The sequence below is a fragment of the Excalfactoria chinensis genome, chromosome 4, assembly GCF_039878825.1.
Source record: "Excalfactoria chinensis isolate bCotChi1 chromosome 4, bCotChi1.hap2, whole genome shotgun sequence".
Taxonomy (NCBI): Eukaryota; Metazoa; Chordata; class Aves; order Galliformes; family Phasianidae; genus Excalfactoria; species Excalfactoria chinensis.
Window position 1 is genome coordinate 15,863,507 of NC_092828.1, and position 25,540 is coordinate 15,889,046.

A 25,540-nucleotide genomic window follows, 5' to 3' on the forward strand; every position below is an offset into this window, starting at 1 on the left:
CATGATTGCCTATAGCATCCACTGGAGTATCTTAGCAAAACATTATTGTGTATTATAGAGCATTGGACCAGGATTCCTATTTTCTGCATGTTGTGTTTGGAAGAGATTTACAGCAGTTTTCACAGACCATGCTTTACTCATGTCTTAATGTCTTGTTATTGTAGAAATCAAATGAAAATAATTTTAAAAGGAGGAAATAACCTTTTTTTTTTTTTTTTTTTTTTTTTTTTCCTTTTCTTTTTCTTTTTTAAATGAAGAACTTAAAATTCATTTAACCAAGCAAGGGGCATGCAGCAGCTTACTTGCATGTAAGGAGAGCACTGATCTCTTGAGGCAGCTTTCATGGCAGCATCTTCCTTCAGTACAAGTACAAACCTTGATTTGGGGGCACCACTTTAGAGACAGGCAGCCCTTAATGTGTTAGTCTCACTGTTTTCTCATGGCTGCAGCTGTTGATAAGGTAGCAGCAGAATAAAAAGATGACCTACCAAGTAGAATTCACAAACAAGTTTAAAAAAGAGAAAAAGGAAAAAAGAAAAAAAGACAAAGGCAGAAAACAGTGTATGAGTGACTGGTCAGACACACAGCAAAGGAAGGTGACCATGGAGGACTTCCTGTGCAGTCAGTGCTGAAACTCCTGATGCGCAACATATTCACAAGCACTAAGGATGAATAATTAAGCTGGCTAAATTTGTACATGATATTCAGTCTGTCACTGAAGTGAAGGCTGAGCACAAGAATTGCAGAAGCGTGACACAAAACTGAGTGACTGGGCAACGAAGAGATAAAAGACAACTGGCAGATGGACCAGTATACACAACCTTAGCTGTAGGCAGTTAGGAAAGCCAACTTTAGCTTACATTCCAGAGTGCTGAACTCTCTGCTGATTATAAATACTGGAAAACAGAAACTTAGTCTTGACTAATAAGAAAATATTAGCGTAGCAGCATTTAAAATAATAATAATAGTAATAATAATAAAAGCAAAACATTAAGTATCTGTGCAAAAGTATTAAAGCATTAAAAAGCAAGCTTCAAATACTGTTAAAGCAAAAGGGAGTCGTACATTCAAAGCACAAGACATTGTGTCATCACTAGATTAAGAAGCACAGAAAGCATAATCAGGCAAAGCACTTCACTGCATGTAAACTGCCTTGTCCTACTTGAAAATAAATAAATAAATAAATAAAACAGTGTGAACAACAAGAAAATTAATTTTAAATCTTAATATATCAGTTTTATCAACTAACAGGAAAAAGCCAAAATGAAGCTTAAATGGATACTGACAGGAAATCAATCAAAAAGTTGAGCACTAATTAGTTTCCTAACTGTTGGCCTCCAGCAGGGCTTCCTATGCCATGTTCAATCTGTTGGGAGCTGTAAGTGCTGCACATATTCAACATTTCAACACGTAGCATGGACTGAAACACAAAGCCAGGTATATTCATGATATATTATGAAGCTCTGGCACAGGCTGCCTAGAGAGGTGGCAGCTGCTCTATCCCTGGAGACACTCAAGGTCAGGATAGATATGGCTCTGAGCAACCTGATCCAGCCGTAGGTGTCTCTGGTCAGTGCAGGGCATTTAGACTAGATGACCTTTAAAAGTACCTTCCAACTCAAATGACTCTATGGTAATTGATATATTCTGGGGTGTACTACAATAAATTATTAATGACAATGATAAATGTTCTTTTACGCGCCTTCCAGACACTATGTGTATCTGAAGGCTTTTTCCTTCAAATCCAGTTCCTTTGGCCTAGCTTTAGAGCTTGCTAAAGCCTTGGCACAGCACATCCCCTCTACAGTCTGTACTTCATGCTGAGGTAATGTGGTGCAACCATTTCTGCCTCTTCCCCCTTGCTTTGTCAGGCTTTAGATAAACATACTCCTTATATTCAAGTACATAGACAACATACAAGCACCAAAAATCCTAGATACTCTGTTTTCTGTTATTACATGGTATTTTCCTTCTCACAAATGAACCCTACTTACAATTAAAAAAGTAAACTATTATTCACACTCTTAAAAAAAAAAAAAAAAAAATACAGAGAAAACTGCCCATTCACAGTACCTATAAAATATTTATTCATCCCTTTTTTGGATGAATAAATCCAAAGTTTACTCCTTTTATGAAAATGAACAAATGAACGCATTTTTTGCTATATGGTATGACCACATTGGTAAAAAATTTTCAGTCACAGATTAGTCACAACAGAACTGGCCTTCCTGGCCTTCCTCTATTCCTGTGTTGCCTCAAATGGATGGCATTTCAATTACTGACACAGTATGATCCTGCACAGAAAACAGGTAAGTAATTTAATAGATCAGTCCAGAACTTCCTGTAAGCAATACATACAATTCAATTTGTTTCTCACAATAGATTACAGTGGTTATTTGTGGAGCTTCAAGCACTTCATCTGGTGGTTCTTCACAGGGGCAGGAATGCCCTGTTGCTTCCGTTCACATCTGTCACTCAGCATTAAACTTTCAGAGCAACTTGGACACATGATAGCACTCAGATGCACCTGTGTGCAGCAAGAAGGGAGGGCTTTAGCTGTGATGACACTTCCAAAACCAGATGTCAGCCAGATATGCTGAACACAGATGGAGGAGTGAATGTCAGCCACTGCCAGCATTTCAGTCTTCCTAACTGAGACCGTAGTTACTGCTGTCTCCCCATGCACTCGAAAGAGTGTCTGGCTTTGAGGAAATGTTACATTTTAGAAAAATTATCAGCTTGATACAGCACTCACACAAAGTTGTAGGACTGAAGACATAATACCACACCGTGTCCTAACTATTCCTCTTAGTCTAAACTCTCATCTGGGTACTGATGTGTTGCTGTCTTAACATCAAGGATGGATCTGGCACACAATCACATAGTTGTCTATGCACATATGTACATTTTTATATACTACTGCCACTTGCACTGTCTCTTCTTCCCTCTCCACCTCCTCCTCTCATCCATCTTCTTGACATTAAGGTCATTTTTACATCAAGCCTTGTTTTACATTCCCCCCTTTTCCTTTTGGCATTAAATTTGTATGTAATCTTTGCTTGCATTTATAAAAGTTATTAGCTGTTAAAAGAAATCAAAAGTGTCCTCATCTTCAGTGAGATGTACTGACTGAGGAGTTTTGCACACAGACTATGTAGTAAATTTAAACAGTAATTAATAGTAAGGTTAAGTAGTTAAAATGAATTCAATCTCTTTTTGAGACCTTCTTCAGAATTAATATAAATTTCCACAGAGTTATAGGAAGGGTCCTCTGGACACCATCTACTTCACCTCCCTGATAACACAGGTTCCCCACAGCAGGCACACAGGATGGAGCCCAAAGCAGCCTCCAGGACCTCTCTGGGCAGCTTGCTCCAGCACTCCAGACTTTATTTGCTTAAATTTCTTGAGAAGGGAATTATGCTAAGCTACAGCAAGGCCACTATAGTTCTGATCCCTCTTAAATGTAGCAGACTTAATTTGAATGAAATCACCACATAAAGATGACTAATTAGATTTATCATATTTTGATATTCCTTTCCTGAATTGATAACAGAAGAAGCCTACAAAAGTTGTGCAAGACTGCAGTACATGAATTCATGAGCAATGGCATTTAGTAATTGTTTGTCCAGACACAGACACGTGATATTTTGGGATATCTGACTAAGTGAATAAAATCATTAGACTCACATTTACAGTAATTAACTAATTCATGAGTTCCAACACATTCGTGTCGGTAGTTAGGCCAGAGAAGAGCCAGGAGGCTCAGTCAACTTGGATGAGAGCACACTGATGCCATATGACAAACCTGAGCACCCTCCTTGTACTAAGTTCTGATCCAAGAAACTCAGCTGAGAAGAAACTCTGCCCCAGGAGTTTTATGCAATTCCTCTCTCAGTAACATGGTGAAATGCAGCTACTAGGCTAAAAAATATTCAGGAAAAAAAACTTCTGAGGCATAAATAAAAGTGTAAATTCCTATTCTAGGAACTGAATAAGGAATCTACATTCTGCTGATCCTTACAAGCATTGCCACAAATCAAATATGAGTAATCAGTTACCATTGTTTTTCTTGAAATAAACTGAAGATTACCATGGGAATACGCAAAGGGATCTGCACATAATAAATGCTAAACGCATTTTGATTTTGATCAAAGGCCTCATAAAAATGATTTAAACAATAACAAAACTGCCAATAGAAAACAGACTAATAGAGACACAAAATTTAGTAGCTCATCTCAGCTTTATTCAATTTCCTAAATTAATGAAGTATGCTGGCTGGTGAAAACAGACTTTTCCCTATCCCAGACCCTTTAAATGTACATTTAGATTTAGTTATGTTGCCTAAGATGGGCATTCTATAAAGAGTTCAAGAGGAAAAATCAAATTATTGTCAGTTTTAAAAGTGATAGAGCCTGGCACCCTTTCCCAGTAATACTTTATAAGCTTATTTTCAAAAAATATATTAAGAGGACACAGTACTTACAAAACTCAATTTTTATAATTAGGGTATCAACATTATTTGGAATAGAATTTCAAATAAAGAATTACTGATGTGTCCTAGTGAAATACTGAAGAGTAGCATCTGGAAAACAGAGTCTGTAAGAATAGCAGTTGTAGCTTTATGAAAATGTTTTGAGAAATAAAATCTTAGTTTCTTGACATCATTTGTGGGAGGGACCCCCAAAGAAAGGTCAGAGCTTACACATAACTGCACAGCATTACAGTCTTGTAAAAAATATGAAAACTGCAATCTGTACTCAGGAACCAAAGTCTGAACGTGTTGAGAGTCAATGGTTAGACAGTCAGCTGAACTAATTCATACAACTTTTGCAGTGGAATCCAACTCCCAAGTTGTTTGTATTCAAAATTACTTCAAAATGGGTATTTTAAATTCAGAACTGAAAGAGATATTAAAGAGAATTGTGTTTTTTTCCCTGACAGAAGCTGTCATTCTGAAAATACAAGAGGCAGATTAGGAGCTCAGTGCCCCACAAAGCATCTCAATATCTGAACAAATTCAGAGACATATAACAATGTGCAAGTAGAATTTGGATAAATGGGGTTGCACACAGAAACAATAAATGTTGTTTAAAAATCCATACACTCCTAAAATATTTTAGAGTACACATTGGTTGTCACATCATACTGAGAAACAAAACAGTGGTATGCAATGAGCCACGTTACGTTACTGCACAGAAACAGGTAACCACCAGTGTAACACAGCAGAAGGTTGGCTTTCTCCACAGCCAAAAAGCAACATTATGTTTCCACAATTCTATTGTTTCTACTTGTCTTTACAGAATCAACAAGGTTGAAAAAGATATCTTGTAAGAACAATCATCCAGTCCAATCACCCACCTACTATCAATACTTCCCCATTAAACCATGCCCCTTGGTACAACACCTAAATGTTTTTTGAACATCTCCAGGGATGGTGACTCCACCACCTCTGTGGGCAGCCTGTTCAAGCACCTAACCACACTTTCAAAGAGTAATTTTTTTCTTAACATCCAACCTGAATCTGTGCCAATAACTCAGAAAAATATTAAAGACTGAAGTGCTCTTAGCACTCACTTCAGTGCTCACGTAGTTCCAACTTTGCTTATTGTTGCCCCTTTTCCAGACAATTTACATTATATCCAGATACAATATTGAACTGACAATAACCTGCCTTTATTGTTCTAACAGAATGGACAAATTAAAATTAGCTGATAAATGGGGGAAATGTGTTTTGTGAATGCAAGTTCACATTCAAAACAGCTCATGCACACTCTTACATATAACTGAATGGTTAACCCCATTTTGAAGGAACTGCCATTCATTCAACTTAAAAAAGTACGCTTACTGCAATCATCTAAAAGCATTTATAAGCATACCAGTGTGATTACCATGGCTTCTCATTTCTTTTCCTAGCTTTCATCTTTCACTTAACAGCCGGATATAAAACTACGAGGTAGATCCAAAAACACAGGAGCTTTTATATTGTTTAATTACCAAAATATATTGACATTACTACTGATTCCCATCTTTGCTTCCATTAATAAGCTCCCAACCCATTCTGAGAACACCAAAAAGTACAATTGCCTGGTGGAGTAGAAAAGTATTTAGACTCATCTTGTGTATTTCTGTTTGGTCTTCAAACATTATCATTTGTATTCTCAATCACAGGCAATATCATGACAACTACGTGAAAGCATTATTTTCCCTTCAGGGAAGAAAAAGAAGTCTGTTAAAGCCAGGTAACACTTCAGTCAAAGAACTGTTATTTAAATGTGAATTAAACAGTAATTGCATTTCATATTAATTGCAGTTTACTATTCTAAATACCTTACATAGACTAGAGGATAAGGCTAAGGAGGATGCTTCATTTCCATAACCCAGAAGAGCAATACATTTTCTCAAATACATCATTAAGAATAAGAAGTAATGGAAGCAGCAGGGGTTATGACTGTTAAACTGCCCTTACTGTCCTTCAAAAACTGTTATTATCCTTTGTTAAAAAAGTTTCTTTTAATATATTAACATGAGAATGGCTGTATTGAGTCAGACCATGGTCTCATCAAGCACAGTATCCTGTACCTGGAAGTAGCTGCAAAGCTGATGCCCAGAAGAGCACATAAAAAGTACACAGATATACCTCCAGTACTTTTCCAACTACCAGCTATTTTCAACTCAGAAAATTTCTTAAATAAACAACATTCAGTTATATATTCCCAAATGATTTGTCTTCCACAGTCTGCCCAGTCTGTCCCTTTGAACGCAAGCAGACCTTTTTGCACTCTTTAATAAGGACTTTCAAAGGATTTAATTCCTGATTGGTAACGTGCAGCTTACCAAAACCTCTGAAATGTCTTTCTACTTGCAGTTTACCCCTCATTGTCTCTATATTCTGAGTTACAGTGAGTGGTTCAAGGAAAAGTGCACCAACAATACAATAAAGAACTGCATTATATCACACATAGCTGAGGAAATCTTAGTATTGCCATTTCCTAATGTTTCATGTGCATAATTCGGAAACTTTCTGAGAGTTCTTGTAAGAGTATCTTTAAACATAATGTCAAGTGCCGTGTCCTACATACAGCTGAATTTTTAATATTATCATTATGATTTATGTCAGTAGCTTGGACTTTTAGATGTCAGAGAACACAGGAATCATTAAGGATGTCTACGGATGCTTTCAACATGTAATTTGCAAGAGAAGTTTAACGGTATCTTTCATTATAATGAACATTCAGATTTGGAATAAAAAGATAAAAAACTCAAACAACTTTTCAATATAAATGGTATGCAGCATGGCAACTTCAATTTTGTCTGTGCTTTTCCTGTTCAGTTACCACAAGAAATCTTACAACTTCAAACAAGACTCATTGGAAGGATGAGTGGGAAAATAATAAGCCAGTATCTTAAAAATATAGGGCGGATTATTTCAGAGGAATATGTTTAAAGACTAGTGTATTGCCTTTAGATCCTGCACTTCAAGATATCCTTCTACGTGTGCTAGGTCTTCACTAGTGCTTCAGTAATCCGTGACGTCCAGCCTATATGCCATATTCGGTACAATAAAATGTGAGGCTGAAATATTTTGCACAACATGGAGCTCTGCATATGCTGCTTAATGGAAGAGGGATATATGAAAACTGAAGGAAGAAGAGGCAGTCACTTTAGATTTTTTCTGAGAAGGGAAAACTTGCAACTACCAAAAGGAGTGAGTAGCAGTGGTTTATTTACACATTCTAATTAATTGCATTGTTTAAATTCTGAGCAACGTCCTAGAGAAATGCTTGCAGTTCACAGTAGATCTGCAGCTGCAGCATGTGTGAGGTATACAGGCAGACTGATTTTTTGTGAACAACAGAAAAAAACATTTATAATCTGCTCCAGCTTGATGCACAGTGTGGCAGAAATGCACTAAGCTATGGCTTTCTCAGCATTTTTCATCACTTTTTTTAAAGCTCACAGCTAATAAGTTCCATACATCTTCCTCTTTTCCCTCAGAGTCCTTCTTATAGTATAGCCTGCTTCTAAACCACATGCTTGTAGATCTTATTTCTTCAGGATAATATTAAAAAGATGTTCATGGAAGCCAGGTACATGATAAACCAAAAACCCTAGTAAAATTATGATGAAAACTCATGCGAAATTTAACTAATGTATTTGCCAATAGGACTTTTTTTAAAAAAGTATTTTTAATAAGGTGGTGGGTTTTTTTCCTCTCTCATATTTTACACGTAGATGTATCAGCCAGTTAAAAATATGAAACTTACTTAAACGCCAACCTCATAACATTACTGCATCCACCATACTCTCCCACAAAAATGACTTCTTTTTAATGACAAGACTGCACTGCCAAAGTTATCAAAGATAATCAGGAAACTCAGAAAGCATGAAGTACCAACGGTGAAAGGCTGAGTAACCTGGGTCTGTTTACACTGGGGAAAAGAGACTGAGAGGGGATCTGATTAACATTTATAAATACCTAAAGTGAGGTGGGAAGCAAATGGATGAGGCCAGGCTCTTCTCGGCAGTGCATAGCGATAAGACAAGGAGCAATGGCATAAAAGATGAACATAGGAAGATTCATACAAATATAAGGAAGAACTTCTTTATGGTAAGGGTGATGGAGCACTAGAACAGGTGACCCAGTGAGACTGTGGAGTCTCCTATGGAGATATTCAAGACCTGTCCAGATGCCTACCTGTGTGACCTATTGTAGGGTACCTGCTTTAGCTGGGAGGTTAGACTTTGATCTCTTGAGGTCCCTTCCAGCTCCTGCAATTCTGTGATTCTGGAAATGTCCGATGAAATTTTGATTGGTTCTGTGAGGGTTTTGTCACTGTATGTTGTGCATCCTGTGACAAAGATTTCACTTCTGCAAATCAGAATTTTCTAAGTGATAATATATACAGTGCCATATATACAGTGTATAAAAAAAGTAACAGAGACCGTAGAGGTTCAGACTGCCTCTGCACCTACAAGATGCACTGATATAGATGTTAAATCCAGAATCATTTTTCAGAAAAAGAAACCTCTAATCTTGTGGATGAACGGTACTGATTTTGTATCAGAAGAAAAACTTCCAGCAACATCAAAAAAAACAGTATTTAGAAATATGTGAAGCCCTTTATTTCCCCATGAATGTTGATTTTTTAACCTTCTTGTGGCATCTTCATGTTACAAGCTCCTTTTACAATAAGTTTATTTAGATTCTATTCACATAGAACATCTTTTTTATGTCAGCTCTTTCTCATAATTTATGATTACTTCAATATTCTAAATATTTTTAATTTAGTATACTGTCTTTCTTGCCTTATGAGTATTCTCAACAGACACTAAGGAAACATTATTAAGCTGTATTCAGAACAGTAATTCATTTTCCCCGCTTGCTAAAGCTCCCTATAAGCCCCATAATAACAAAAAAGCCTCCATTAAAGCTTCCAAACTGTTGTTCATTCCTTCTTCATAGATTTGTCCAAAAATTGCCTACACCTGCTACTCCATCTCTGGCTGGGTTCATTGATCCATTTATCATTGCTGGATTTTAACACAGAGCAATGTTCCTTTGTTATAGTTTAGCACTATGTGTCAGAACTTCACCCTATGCACGTGAAAAAATTAAGACGGTAGAAATTCTGTAGTTACATTAGAACTGACAAAGAAAATGTTAAACATCACTGGAGAAATGGCGCTAAGAACTCACAGCAAAGTTTCCTTACTTTTTTCTTCATTACACGCTGCAGTAATTAAGCAGTGCTGTTTTCTATGGATTTATGCTTAACAAACAGGGCTGTAAATTACCTTCTCAAGAGTCTGCCCTGTACTATTTATTAAAATAAATAATAAAATTTTCTTTCAGAGTTACAAGAGAGAAACAAAACTTTATTACAGTGGATGCATACTGGTGCACCGCTATTAGAAAATCTTATTGTTTGTTGTAAGATAATCACTTATTGCGGTGAACGACAGAAAAGAAATACAGAAGTATTTTCAGTAGGCTTATATAACATAGACACTTAAGTAAGACATTCTTAAATAGGACCAAATTTAAAAAAAAAAAAAAAAAATCCTACTCAAAACAGTTCTAAGTGCTAGGGGAAAAAAAAAAAAATACAGCTGCCTTTTCTGTCCACTTGTGATTTTTAGCAAGAATCTGTAAATAAATAGAGAGAAGAGGATTCTCCTAGTGTTACTCATTCAGTAGCCTACTTCTGAGAGTTAGACCCATTCTTCAGCAAAAGCCCTCTGATGTGCCACGCTGTGCTCCAAACTCAGAGAAACACATCCCTGCGGGTTACAGCCCAGTGACTTCTCTGCTGCAAGAGCAATAGGAAAGCTCAATTAAAACCCTCGTGTGATAAGCTTCTTTCATCCACTTAATCAAATTCACCCTGAAGCAGAGACAGCTTTGCAGTCACAGCACTAAGAATCACCTCCTGAAATCATGTGATTGGGAAACTGGGATGAGAATAGTATGTTTCCTGCATGGAAAAGGGCTAAAATTGTTCAATATGGGTCAGTTTGGAAAGGATTTTGGATAGGTCTAAAAAAGAACACCCCACAGCTCTTGGTGTACTTGCAAAAAAAAAGGCTGCTCTTGCTGTGGCCAAGAAGAAGTCCTTAGTCATTTTATTGTTGCATGTATCTCCATTGTGAAGTTTGAGAAACAAAGAGATAGCTGCAGAGATCCAAGAATAGTGCATGGCTTTTCCTGAGCACTGTACAGAGGGCAGAAAGACAGGGATGTTCATCTGCTCTGCTTGCACATGTGTTAAATTACCTTGATCCACAATGACAAGTCCAGTATCTGAACTTAAAAATCAGAAATAAAAAATAAACAAATATCTACTAGCAGCTGACCCTTAAACACATCTAACGCAGTAGCAACAGAACAAACCTCCAGATGCAAGGTCATAACATTTGCCATGCTGCTTCATTCTAGTTTCTAAACCTTTGTTTTTTGCCACCTCCTGTGCTTAGGAGATGCTGATTCAAGAAGCCTAATAAAAGGACCCCATAGCTAATTCCAGGAATGCCTTAGAGATGGTGCACAAACATTCAGAGAACAGTGCTAGGAAGTGCAAAGTTCATAGAATCATGGAGTCACTAAGGTTGGAAAGACCACCAGGAACATCTACTACAATCATCAACCCATTCCTGTCACTCAATGCCACACCTACTCTTTTCATAAACACCTCCAGCAATGGTGACTCCACCACCTATCTGGGCAGCCTGTTCCAATAACTCACCACTATTTCTGAGAAGAAATTTTTCCTAACACCCAATCTGAATGTGGCACAACCTGAAGCCACTACTTCTCATACTATCACTGTTACCTGAGAGAAGAGGCCAGCCCTCATCTCACTACCACCTCCTTTTAGAGAGCTGTAGAGAATGATTAGGTCTCCCTTGAGACTCCTCTAGACTAAACAATTCCAGTTTCCTCAGTCACTCCTCCTAAGACTCATACTCCAGACCCTTCACTAGCTTCATTGCCTTTCTTTGGACATGCTCCAGCACCTCAGTGTCTTTCATGTAGTGAGAGGCTCACTACAAAATGTGCTTCTTGCATGGGAAGCAGGGCCATAATCAAACTAACAGGTCTCAGCTCTCCTGATCTGTGAGAATCTACTACTGGTACTTTCGAAGGCAAATGGCTTACCAAAAAGGCATTTTAAAAGATTTTACTGAAGAGATGAAAAACTTGCCTTTTAAAAACTCTTTTAATTGACTAATTGTATCGCCTCATATATTACTAGGCCACAGACAGCCAAGCACTACTTGTAGGCCTTTCTCCAACCAAAGCATTTCAACATACGCTCCACAGCACGGCTCAGAAAGATGCAGTTGCTCAACTTGCTTTAAGGACCACTGTGCTTGTGGAAAGATGAAGATTTATTTCCACTTCTTTACTTTGTATATTCCCATGCAGTACAGTAACATAATTTTTCACTGCTATTGCTTTTGTAAGGGCTATCAGAAACTGTATTCCCTTTTATGCTTTCTTATGAGTAGCTGCACTTTATCCACGATTTCTTTTAAATTTTCACTTCCAGAAAATTATTCCTGTAAGGCAGAGGTAGCCAGCAAGTGTAAGTCCTCATTCATTTATTTTGTTGTGCACTAAGCTAATAAATCTCAGTGAGTGCAAAGTCAGGGAGGGTCTTTCAGAAGGTTACATGATCAATGCAATTAAGCATCAAATCAGAACTGAACCAGAATATTAATAACTTCTATTTGTATTTTTTTCCTTTTTATCGAACCTTTATTCCATTACAAAATCCATTCACTAAATGCTTCACATTTTCTTTTCTTAGCTTGTTGTTTTTTTTAATTCCGTTCTCAACCTTTTAAAGTTTACCTGAAATTTTCAAAGGCCAAAGCCATTAATCCAAGGATGGAGGTAGAAACAGGGAAAACAAACCAAAAAAAAAAAAACAAAACAACAAAAAAAAACAAAAACAAAAACAAAAAAAAACCAACAAAAAAAAACCAACTCCTGCTTCTTTCGGTAATTCTTTTCAGTTCATCAAATCACTTTCAGTAGAAATGTGTCAAGTGTGTCAGTCATGAAGCATTTTTATTGCAATTCCTAATGTTTTTAATGGAAACAGATTTGAGGGATAAATGCTAAAGGGCCACACTATTGCACCAAAAACCTCAGCAAAACCACTTCTCTACTTGCTCAAAACACAAAGCACCTTCTCATTTTCAAGCTCAGAAGCACAGAGGTCTTTCTAATCCTCTGAGCTCAGCCAATCTCTGCCAGACCCTGCTGCCCAGGAGGTACTTTCTCAGCTCATTAATCATGCTCAGCACCTCGCAGCCAGCCTGCAGCATAGCACAGGGGTATGAAGCTGCAGCCATGTACCTGCACAGACCTGGATGGAATCCAGAGCAGGGCAAGGTTTGACGAACAAGAAGCTCAGCTTTAGCTGGAGTCAGGCAGATGCCCATGGACTGTAATCATCTAAGCCATCTGAGTTTTATCCTCCAGCACTTGTTTGCCAGAATCTTCAATTCTATGAACCTAATCAAGCAGTATGTATTAGAAGCAAAGAGTACCTGCTCTGCTGTTTAGAATTTCTTTATATTGCTGTTGGTGGTTTGTTTGTTTTAAATACTTGGCAATAGCTAAAAAACAAATCATCACCAGAAATATCTTTTTATTAATTCATATTTCTCCCAGTTTGGAAACAAGAAGCAACGTGTCTTACCGGTGCTCATATTAAATCTTCAGTTAACTGTAACTCCATAGCTTTGGCTAAATTGTGTATTTTTATTTTATCAAAAATAAAAATCAACCAACCAAAACCACATGGAGGAAAAACACTACTATTAAAAGTAATGGAATTAACATTAATAAAGCAGGAATATTTCCCTCACTGTAATTCTACATCAAGGTCTGCAGAGACCATCTTAGTGGCAATCTGACAGCTGTTTTCTACACCTATTTAAACACCTGGATTTTCAGCATCACTCATTCGTGAAGCTATGCAAGAGAATCTATTCCATAGAAAAAGATAAACTGAATTTGTTTAGGTATGTTTCATCAAAAGAGGAAACTTCTCTACGTTAAAAGTACAATACTTTTTCCATCTCTAATTTTCACCAGGAATTGGAAAGTAATTTAATCTATTTATTGCTGGAATCATTTCATTTGTCATATTTAAAATGATCATTCACAGATCAGATCAAAGTTTTTAATTTTTTTACTTAAAATCTAACAAAACAAAAAAAAAAAAGAAAGAAGGGAAAGATGATATAATTAAATATGAGAACTAAGAGATAATTATCCTCCTCATTTTCATTTTACATAACCTCCTCAATGTAATGAAAAAGTTGTTCTGAAGCATCCAGCTACTGTCACTAACAAATCTATTACACTCCTAGAAAGTACTTCAATTCATCTTCATGAAATTTAAAGATTGCTTTATTAATTTGCTGTTGCATAATGAAGTAGGAAGGGAACATTAAAGAAACCTGTCCAGTGGAGCATTTGGTCTCAGTACTCCCCACATAATTTACTTGAGGATATCATAGAATCACCAAAGTTGGACTAGATGATCTTGAACCATGTTCTTCTGTACAACACCTTGTGTTTCTAGAACACCTCCAGGGACACTCACTCAACCAACCTGATAACTCTTTCAGAGAAGAACTTTTTCCTAATATCCAATCAAAACCTCCCCTGGTGCAACTTGAGGCCATTCCCTCTAGTCTTATTGCTAGTTATGAGGGAGAAAAAGTCAAATTGACCCATCTATAACAGAAAGATGGTACAAAGCAAATAGGATAGCTCCAAAGCAGCTAACCTCAGCGACCAAGAGTTCACTGACTGAGACAGAGGAGGTTTAGGTTAGATATTAGGAGGAAGGTTTTCACACTGAGGGTGATAGTGCATTGGAAGAGCTTGCCCAAGGAGGATGTGGATGCCCCATCCCTGGAGACATTCAAGGCCAGGTTGGATGTGGCTCTGGGCAGCCTGGTCTGCTGGTTGGTGACCCTGCACATAGCAGGGGGGTTGAAACCAGATGATCATTGTGGGTTTTTTCAACCCAGGCCATTCTATAATTCTATGAAAGCATTCAGGATTCCTCCATGTTCTTTGTTGAAGATGAATGTCAAAAAGTGATGTGATGATGACACAGATCATACAGATCTCTTTATTGAACGATTTAATGGAGCGGAGCTCAAACCCACTTCAGATCTACCCTCCCCTCAATGATTTCTCTAATTAGTAGCAAAGACAGACACCTTGTCACCATTTTGTTCTGCTCCTGTGATGTTCACATGTCCTGGGCTGTATGATTAAGAAGTAGAGAGAACTGGCATCAATCTGTAAGTTATATAGATTAAAAATAAAAATCAATCCATAGATCCACCTTTATAAGCCTGTAAGAATGAGATTTTGTCTGGCTGTTGGAGAGAGAGCACAACACCACAACCAGAACTGTTCTCTTTCTTTGTAAACTCATAACAACTGGGAGTTTGAATCCATCCTGGAAATTCTAGCCTCTATGCATTTAATATGAACATGTGTGAAAGTTTAATACAAGCATACTTATGAAAATTTACCAATGGTGGTTTTGCTTTAACATCTCTGTTTTCCATACTTTACTGTTTATAACAGTTAAGAAAAGCTTCCTAACAATTGCTCTGAAATTGCTTTTTCCACTTCGAAGTAATTGACAACCCATTTATTTTTCTCTCAGTGGCAAATATCAGTGTTTGTAATATACAAACTCGTGTTTTATCCGAACACTGAAAAATTCTCAACTGAAGTGACAACATCTCAAAGAATAAGCACTTCCAACACAAGTCATAAGGCAGCAGGCCTACGTACCAAGAGTAGAGCTTGGAATGACATCTGAGAAGTGTTATGCTATCTTCAGGTATGTGAGGGAGTCTGCTTTAAGCTGTAAAATTACATCAGCTTTATATATAGCAGAAATTACAGAAAATGAAAAACTCTGTTTAAAAGACTTCTCGTTACATTTTGCTGTCAACCATAGTAATGAATTGTTAAGAAAAATAAATAAATAAATAAGGATGATCTGGACTTACTTGAGAAGGGATGACAATTTAAAGCCCACTGCGAAGATTTACATAGCATTTATCTTCAAGTAAGGGAACAGTTTCACTAACACTGTTAGGGCTGAATTTAATATTAAACACATAGCATCACAGCTACATAAGGTAATTCTATTTCTATTTTAAGTGTTAAACTTTGCCATAGAACAGGTCTATTTAATGTCATAAATGGTTACAAAATGTGAACAGTAAAGCCAATCATGAATAGCGACTGCTTATCTTGGCGAAAAACCAAACCTCTGCATTTGCCCTCTTTACCCTTATTAGAAAACAAAAGAATTACAACAGTCCTTATATTGATTTATATTGATGAGATAAGGTTATAATCATCACACCAACCCATACAGGAAAAAAAGTACAGATCAGATTTAGAGTATGAACTTTCAACATGTAGATTCAATTTAAGATTAAGAACAAAGATGAATGAATACTCAAAAGAGAAACCAGGGAACAGACCTCATCAGCAGGAAAGGTTGGATTACCCCCATTGCACTTCTTACTAAATATCTACCATTCAAAAATAAGATGGCAACTTGAGTCATGTAAGCAGAGCAGACTGCCTGCATGTGAAAGCCTCAGTAAGCACATGCTTCAGTTTGTGAAAGCAATCCTGTATTTTGGAATGAATGCTCAGAGAGCACTATCTTCAACGCACAAGTAATTTTTCTAATACTTTCAACTAAACTTCCTCATTCATCTTTATTAATATCTCATTATCAACACAATGAATTATACATTAGATTTTGCAGGGGGATTGGTTAACTGCTACTGCAACCATTGTGGTTGATAAGTAGATAGCAATGCAAGAACTGAACAGGGGAGCTCTGTACTTTTGCAATTCAGCTACTATCACACCACGTTGGAGTTATTTGGTATATACGAGCATACCAGTCCTATTATCCTAATAAAAGTAGTAAGATACAACTGTTGTCTGTAATAAAACTGGAATGGAAACTTCTGAACTTTCTCAGTTCCCAAGAGTTCTGTGAAAGAGACAAAAAAAAAAAGAAGTATACAGGAGTGTTAACAAAGGTTTGCTTGTTTCCTTTGAAGCAGTGTATTTCACACCACTTTATTGGCTTTCCAGTATTTACCACTGAACGAGCTCTGCTTAATTATAAATGAAACAGTATTTTAGTAGTAACGCAACCAGTATCCACAGTAATTCCAGAAAACGGCTTTGAATTGTGACTTCAGAAATCTCATAATACAACCATCACTCTGAAAAACAGCATCATTTGATAGACAGGAAAAGAAAAATTTGAGTGACTTTGTGAAATAGGAGTTTTGGCCATTATTTCTAATACAGATTTCTTCTTGCATCATATATTACTTAATTTCCATAGCAACTCACAGGAGCAAGAAGCCCCTGTTTCAAAGAAATCTGAATTGATACAATACACTAGGGAGGAACCACAAGAGAATAGCTCAGAATAGCACAGAAAAAGTCAGGGAAATTCCATGTTACCTAACATTCAGTGTAACTGAATTACTGAAAAGCTATACTAGGTTATACTAGTTTCACATCAGTTACAAGTACCATAGTACTGGTTGACAATGATTTCTATTGCATTGTAACCCAAAATATTGATAACTGCAATTTATCAATGAAGTGGTGGCGAAAAGTCATCTTTGCTTTCAAGTCTTTTCATTAGTGGTTAGTAAGACATAAGAACAACACCATCAGCAACAGCAGAAACTTTCAAGATGCTTTCAGTGAAGTGAATGGCATTTAGCTCTCACTAATCACGTTAGCATCACTGGTTATTAACTGCTAAGGCTGGATCTGAAGTTCTGCTTGATGAGTTTTCCAAGGAAAGACTTACGAAGTCTAGAAAGAAGCAGAGCAGTGCTTCACCAACACGTATTGACACAATAGAAGCTGTCACATTTGACAGGCAGCAGGAATAGCCACAGTAAATGCTCATTTGCAAGAAAAGTGTATTTTCTAAAGTGCTGGAAAGAAAACCACGCTGTTTGTTCAACTTAGCTTACAAACCTCATCCAGAACAGTAGAATTTACCCGCATACAAAGAAAAAATAATAATAATAATAATAATAATTTAACCTCGGAGCTGTCTAAGCCCCAAATTCTTTAAGGGCAAAAAGCACGCACGAGCATTATTTGAAGTTTACATCGCGATACGATAGCACCATATTGCAGTTGTTACGGTAAGCAAGAACAAGTGCCTGGGAAAGACAACGCAGAGAGTGACGGTCACCCAGCGCCGGGCAGCGAGGACGAGCAGCCCGTGCGGCGCCCACATCAGCCCAGCCGCCCCGCTGCGCGCACGTGAGCGGGTGAAGCACCGGCACCTGCGTTGCTCCGGGTGCAGCGTCTCAGTGCGTTGCGCGTCTAAGCGCTACGCTATTCGTAACAGCGCGTGGTATCTGTTATTATTATCCTCAGCCACAGTTCAGTTTTTATTATTAATTACGAGATGAAGAGAAATACAACAAAGCGATACCGTCGCTGTTTTAAACTGAGGCAATTCTCATGCTGCAGAGCTACAAAGAAAAACGGTCGTTACCTGTGTGAAGAGAACCTGTGATTAGCCTGAGGAGGTACTGGGCAAACCTCATGATTTCACGCTTACACCGCTTCCTACAGCCACTCATCTTAGGCAACAACGTATTCCTCTGAGGAGAGCCAGGAGACTTTTGCCGATAGAGGGACCGGTTTCCGCCAGCAAACTTCTGAGGCACTTGGCAGCCTCCCCGTTCGCCGCGTCGCAGCCCCCGCTGCCGCCGGGGAGAGCCTCGCTGAGCGGCCGGGCCGGGCCGAGCCCCGCAGGGCTCCGGGTGCTCTGCGCTGCCCCGCGGGGCCGCCCCCGCCGCTACCCGCGGCCGCTCGGTGGAGCCACAGCCCCGGGGCGGCCGGGGCGGGGCCGCCTCCCTCCCCCGGCACCGCGCACACACGCACAGAGAGGCTGCGTCCTCGGGGAAACGGCAGGCAGGTGGGGAGGGCGCGGTGGGAAAAAGCTACAATAATCCAATATCACGCCGTGGATTGATGAGGAAACATCCCAGCGCTACAGCTATCGTGCTGCTCAAGGTCAGAGAGGAGGACCGCTTCGCCTCCACCTGCGGGCACGGAAGCAGGCGGTGAGCTGAGGGGCTCCGAGCGGCGTTGACCTGATGCCCGCCGCCAGGTGCGGGATGCCCCGGGTGGAAGAGCAGAACCCCGTGTGGGCCCCAGCTCCCTGCCCGATGGCTGCGAGAATGCATATGGGAAGCCACACGCGTTCATTTCTAGTCCCTTATAAACCCATTGTTTTCTGCCTTGCGTGAGAGAAGTGCTTCCTATTAATAAACATGTTCTGCTGAAGTCTTTATCCACGGTCAGAGAATCTGAAAAGCACATTTCCCTCGGACAACCACACGAACACAGAACAACTCCAGCTATCACATTAGCTGGTGATGCAATAGGCAATGCCTAATACAGTTAAAAGAAGACAAAGAACCCATTAGGGAAAAGCTTAACAGAAGAAAATCACTGTCTGATCTAATTTTAAAGACAGCATTGACCACATAAACATTTTGGTGAATGCCTTTAAAAATAACAGTGTAACACACAAGTGCACTTTTCCATGCTATTTTTTTTATTATTATTATTACACACTGAGCAAGAATAGATGCATCATAAAATCAACACATCAAAGCACGATCAAACCTGAAGTTAGATGACAAAATTTCTGTGTATGCTATCTATAACAAGCCTGCTTTCTCCTGCTTGCAGTGAGGCTGCACCACTAACAGAGAGCTAGAATGAAGCAGAGCTCCAAGTCCCCACACTGACACAGTGCATGACAATCTGAGAAAGAACCAGGCAACTTTCAGCATTGCATCAACTTAAAAAGGCATTAGGAGAAAAGAGAAATAAAAGAGAAAGATAAAGAAAAAGGAAACAAAACTTAGATGTAAAGAGTTTAACAAAACACCTTCCATCCCAAATAGCTGGTAGAAGTGAAGATAAATACTGAAAACAGCAGTGGGAACATCACTACTTAACTGAGAACAAGAGGCCACTGCAAATGGTGCTCAGTCAGAGTCCTTGACCTGCTTAATCCTTTGACATCTTTAATTGCTGTATATAAATTTTCAACTGCAATCGTTCTTCAAAATGAAGAACTGAAATATCCGTTTTCTAAATACTTTAAATACACATTGTCAGCAAGTCCGTGGGTTTTGTTTTGTGCTTTTCCCCCTCCCCTAAAACAAAGCAGCATCACGTCTGACTCATTTTGCTAAACCTTTCACACTTGAGTTCAACAGTAATTACTGCCTAAGAAAGGGTTCATGAAAGGTTTCTGACCAGTTTCATTAAGAGGATTTTAACAGTGCAGTATTCAGATCCACATCTAGCTCCCCTATTTCTCTGCTCAGCACAAATGGTCAACTAATCTTTGGACTGAAGCTGCTTATCCAAGTCAAAAAGCTGATGAGGGAAGAGTGGTCAGGAAATCACAATGGAAAAGTGTGATAAAGTGACTGCTGTTTTGTCAGTGAACACCTTCCAGTGCAATAAAGTGGAAAAGTTGGAAAATATCAGCTTTATATCAGCTTTGCTATATATGCAAACAAAACATTTTACCCCCTGCAGATTTTAGGAAAAGCAAAATGGAAGGATGAAGTAAGTGTCCATTGTAAACTCTTGGACTTTCAAATTAATTTAGCTAGGCTAGTTGATTGGCATCCCGGATGCCACATGGAACAACGAAATCATGAGGTAGGATATGTGTTTTTATTTACTTGTTTTAAAGAAGACAAATCATAGCAGCAGTCCATTTTAAATGCAAAATAGAAAAGTTGTCCTGAAGTGTAGTGTATGGTATCATATGGCTATTAATCAAATAGTTCTGTGAATATTTCTAAACAAAGCTAGAAGAATCACCACAAGAAAAACAGCAGTGAAACACTGCTTCTATGAAAATCAGTTCTGTTCAACCTATAGATTCAACCTTCAGCACATGCTGAAGCAGTATACACAGAATACACAAACTGATCAGCTTCTCAGGGACTGTTTATGCTGTACATTTTATCACATATTTTAACACCCGTCCATCTTCAAAGCATTGAATTCCCTCCTGAACTGTCTGGCCTGTGCTATTTCCTAAAAAGATGAGTCTGACTCTTCTGAAAATGACAACAAATCAATTAAAATGCCTAAGCCTCATGGAGGGTCAACCAGGAACATCAAAAACCTGCATGGGGTTTTCACACTGTTGACAAAAACGTTGCTAGAATTTACGTGTGTAAGGTAAAGGCTGAATTCCACAAGTGAATGTTTCTATCAGCCTTCTTATTTTAAAGAACAGAGGTACTGCTTAGTTACATGGCAAGAAGTAACAGATGGGCAAGAACAAGCAGATGGGTGAGCTCAAGGTAACAGTGAGACATTTACGAGCAGCAGAGCAAACAGTTGCCACATGTAGATGACCATCATCAGATCTTTCTCTTGCTTCTCACCTGTCATAAATGCAAGAATCCTCCTAAATCAGAGTGCCTAATGTGTTTAATTGCTCTTCTCTGCTTTTCTTACTTGACTCAACAGTATCTTCTTATACTGAGGTGTCCAAAGTTGGCCAACATCTAAAATAGATGCAGCATTATCAGAAAAATCACTAGATGCTGCAGAATTCTGTAGCATTTACCATCTGTATGAGTGTGTCAGCCACCTCTTTAGACAAAGTTGTAAGAAAAAATTCTCCTGTTCCTTATTTATTTATTGCCCAAATTTAGTCTTTAGTCTTAGTAATGAAAACCACTGATTGCTACACAGTAGAGTGTGAGATTGGAAAGGAGAGATGCAGGTAGATATTCCTTTCCCCACTGCTCAATACCAACATGGTAGGTGATAAAGCTAAATTTACTTGGTTTTAAATGGCTGTTGTCTATGCTGAACAGCATAGTAACAACAGATAAGTATCCTTCTGCTTCATCTACTTCATATTCAAATATCCACATGGAATGTGGACTAGACCTCACTCTGTGTGGGAATAATATCTACCACAGACCCCAGGACAGATGGCAATGGGACTTGCCAGCATCCCTAGTTAAGATAGCAAATTTATTATTTTAGTACTTTATTTTCACCCTTCATAGGGAACAATTCTTTTTTTGTTTTTGTATCCTTTAATTATTTGTTCTGCATGTAATGTTTCTTAATATGCAACATAAAGAAAAGACCTTTACTCTGGCCTATGCCACTGAAAATACACAATCTTCCTGCATTTGTCTATAGCTTTTAGCTTCTCCTGAAAGTTTGCTAAGAATAACATCCTCAGAGTTCGAACAGCTTTATTAAAACAGTACTACAGAGGAATGACTGCTATTCCATGCAGTTTCCATAATATCAACAAATCATCCACACTCTCCATGCTAACAGCTGATACCTGATAAACAAAAAAATTACTTCCACCAGTGTTGTACTTCATGATTTTATAGTTTCAAAACTTAATTTTCTGTTATGATTATGGAGCTCAGTAAAACCTGGTGGCTTAGCCTGCATAAAACCTTTGACTAGTGTAACAAAAACCTTTCTTAAAACACTAGTCATTTGCCTCTTTTATTTCTGACTCTCCTGTAAGTAGCTACCCAGTCAGAATGCCTGTTTCTTTTCACACTACTCTGTGTCCTTGAAGCTTACCCAAGAGTTCATTTACACAGGACACTCTTAAGATGATGCTTCAGACAATCAACCAAGAGCTACAGCTGCTTCAACCTCCCACACAGTCCTCCCTTGCCTGATTAAATATTCATCACTCTGGGATGTTGCAGTGTCAAAGAGGAGCAGCTTCTCAGCCTGACCTTCCCCAGCCAGCCAGAAATTTCTGCTGAAGAATAAACAAGATTGGGACTTAACCTGCTGAAACATAAAACAGCATAATGTAGTTTTCATGTTGCACATTGAATTCTGTGCACAGACTGTAAAATTCTTACGGCATAACCTAAAGTACTGTCTTTAATGTTCAATATAAATTGAATTTCAGTATGCAAAGCTAACTATAAAAAAACTGCCTGGGCAATGTTATGAATAATCTTTTTGCAGAACACTGAAGTCTTTTCATCCTTACTATACAGATCACATTGTGTACGCACGTATGGTCATATCTTCCAATATCAAAACAATTCTGAGTAATCTCAAAAATATTAAGACATGCTACTATCAAAAAGTATACAGTTGTGGTGGATTTTGTATATTGTCTTTTTTTGTGTCCCTGGATTGCTATCATAAGTCTACATACACGGTTCATAATAAGTTTAAATTTTGCCTCCAAAGAGTTGATTAATTCCCACTTTCAACCCTTACAGAAAATAGTATCTGGAGTTGTTGCAATTCCATTTGCTTGCACTAGTTTTATGCATCTCTATTTAGTGGAAGATTACTGCAAAATCATAAGAGATTAATTTCACTGTCATAGCAATTGTATCCTGTCTAGGTTCCATAGTTATTTAAACACTTGTATATTCACATGTAAAACATTTCAATATTGTTTTGGATATAGATAATTTTGTTTGTTTGTTTGTTTTTACCAACAACATTAATCTCTTAAAAAAATATATGTTTATCAGGAACATCTTTTATTTGTGCATACCAGGTATGCAAAGTGTTCCTAGGAAGACTGAAGAGTCATTGCACTGATTCAGCTATGAGAATTCTGTCATCATAATAAATGTATATGTACATCTTGGGCAAGTCAGAAAAAAATATTCATGAGTTCACTGTTATATTCTCTCTCTATATATATACACATATATATACATATATAGAATATGCATATGGCTGGAAGTTGGAATAAATTACCCAAGTCATCTATGAGAACCTTTTTGTCCCTGTGACTTCCTGAAAATGGTCCAAACTTACATCTCACCTTCTCAGGTAAGGGCTTTCCTAGCATTTTCAGGAATTATTACCACTACAAGCCCTACCTCCCCCATTATTTTTGCTAGCCCAAAGCAATTGTGGATGTTGTGAGTTTGCAGACTTGGCTTGATTCTCCAATTAAACTGAAATTTAAGATTTAGAGGTCTAACTGCTCAAGTCTTCACATCCTTAATTTTGAAAGAATTGTGGTGCATTTGGATGAATCCATTGCAGCTACTACCACAAGGAGAAGAAAGAAAAGGCAAAGTCAACACTCGAAACAGCTCCTCAGAGCTTACAGCCTACATCCTCCTTGGTTGCAGTAATGTTAAAATAGCTGCCTTGCACTCTAAAATTGTCTCTTAAGTAAAGTTAGGCTACCACACTGCAAGGCCTATGGTGTCTGCCTTCCCCTCCAAGCAGGTCCTGCAAGTACTGAGAGCAGTCTGCATTACTGCAGTACCCTTTAGTAAAACCTCTTTGGATAATGTAGCACATAAGAGATAAAGGATATAAAGCAGAGAAGATCACACCCATTTAATTTAGAGGTTTCTTTTACAGTGGCGGCAGAGTCCACATTATAGCCACACTATCTATACAAGATGTATAAGACCATCAAAATGTACAACATCCTGCAGTATCTCATGCTTCCCAACTCCTACCGCATATGTTCTTTTGTGGCCATATATGCTGCTATCTTTACAGGAAGGATGTCCACAACTACCTGCAGCTTCAGACCAGCTTCCCTCATCTGTTTGTGCAATGTTTCTTTAAATCAGTCCCCAAGGACAAGAGATAGAAAGAGAAAGAATCAAAGTCAATCTTAAAGATTTCAAAAAAGAAAGGCAGACAAAACAGGGTAACAGATCAGTCAGGGAATTTTATATCATGTGTTATCCACAGGCACTAATGAAAGGCCAAATTTTTGATTCCCAGCTGGGAACACCCCATGGCACAGCAGGTGCTTGGGCCCATGTGCTTCATATTCGGAAAGCCATAGAGGTTTACCATGAGATCACTGTAGTCTCTTAGCAATAATACAGTCGTAAGAGATCTAATCAAATAAAGGCCTCAGCATAAATTCAACTCCTAAGGAAATAAAGTTGTTTTTATTATCAGCTCGACTATTATGAGGTTACAAGTCAGTAGTAACTGTAACATTCTATATAGGGTCCAGGCAAGGAAGAGAAAAATTCTTTTGTTGGCCATAAATAAATTTACAACTCAGAAGCCTAAAACAGGAGGTTAACTGTAAGGCTGGTAATGGCAACAAAGCACTTCTCTCATCCCCACAGAAAAACTACTGTTCTTTTTGCTGACCTATCACATACATACGCAGTCTTGAGTAGAGGCGATGAAAGAAACAGGAGAATACCACTCCTTGTTTATCTCATCATGAGGAGAGGAAATACTACCAGAAGAAAACAGGTCTTAAATATAAGAAAAGCAACTATAAACAGTTATAGTCTTTTACAGCGCAGGGATGAATGAGTATTCATTTTATGTAAGCCCCGCAGAAGTTCCTTAGTTTACTGCAGCTGTGTGTGCCTGGATATAGAATGTTAGTCACCAAGTGGAAATCACATTTTATGTCACAGAAATTATGACTTCAAACTTTCCCCCATCAGAACAGGACAGCTACCTCTACTTCAGAAACTGTATTAAAAATGGAAGAGATAAGCTTTTCAGTTAAAAATTCTATTAGAGTTATCTCACATCCAAGGAACTAGATTGGAAATTTCAGAGAATTTTTTTCCTCAATACACAGGTAACTTGTCAGGCATAAGCATCTTAATTGCAAAGATATCCTTATCAATTTCAGTCAATAAAAACTGTATGGCATTTTGTACAGTTTTAGTTCTTGCCTCTTGATTAAAGAGTCTTGTTAAATGAAATATGCTTTCGATTAGGAATCACATTTCATCCTATACTATTTTGTAATATTATATTACAAAATGCATATTACTAGCTTAACTCCTTGTTTTCCCCACCTGATCAAAGAGAAGGAAAACAGAAAACAAAGTAAACTGACAGCAAATATTTTATGCAGTTGATTTTCTCTGAAAATAAAAGCATTTGAAA

General features: G+C 38.1%; 1 protein-coding gene across 7 annotated transcripts in view; it reads right to left on the bottom strand.

Annotated features, from left to right (window-relative positions):
• KCNIP4 (potassium voltage-gated channel interacting protein 4) overlaps positions 1-25,540 on the bottom strand; it is a 375,533-nt gene that overhangs the window by 259,900 nt on the left and 90,093 nt on the right. Inside the window, exon 1 of one of the 7 annotated variants that reach the window (XM_072334031.1) lies at positions 18,123-18,957. The exons of 5 other annotated variants lie outside the window; for them this stretch is intronic. In XM_072334031.1, the coding sequence (XP_072190132.1) occupies positions 18,123-18,210 (88 nt within the window). In that variant the 5' untranslated portion in view covers positions 18,211-18,957. Of the gene's footprint in view, positions 1-18,122; positions 18,958-25,540 lie in introns of those variants that run through there. One more of the 7 variants, XM_072334035.1, reaches the window with a different exon arrangement.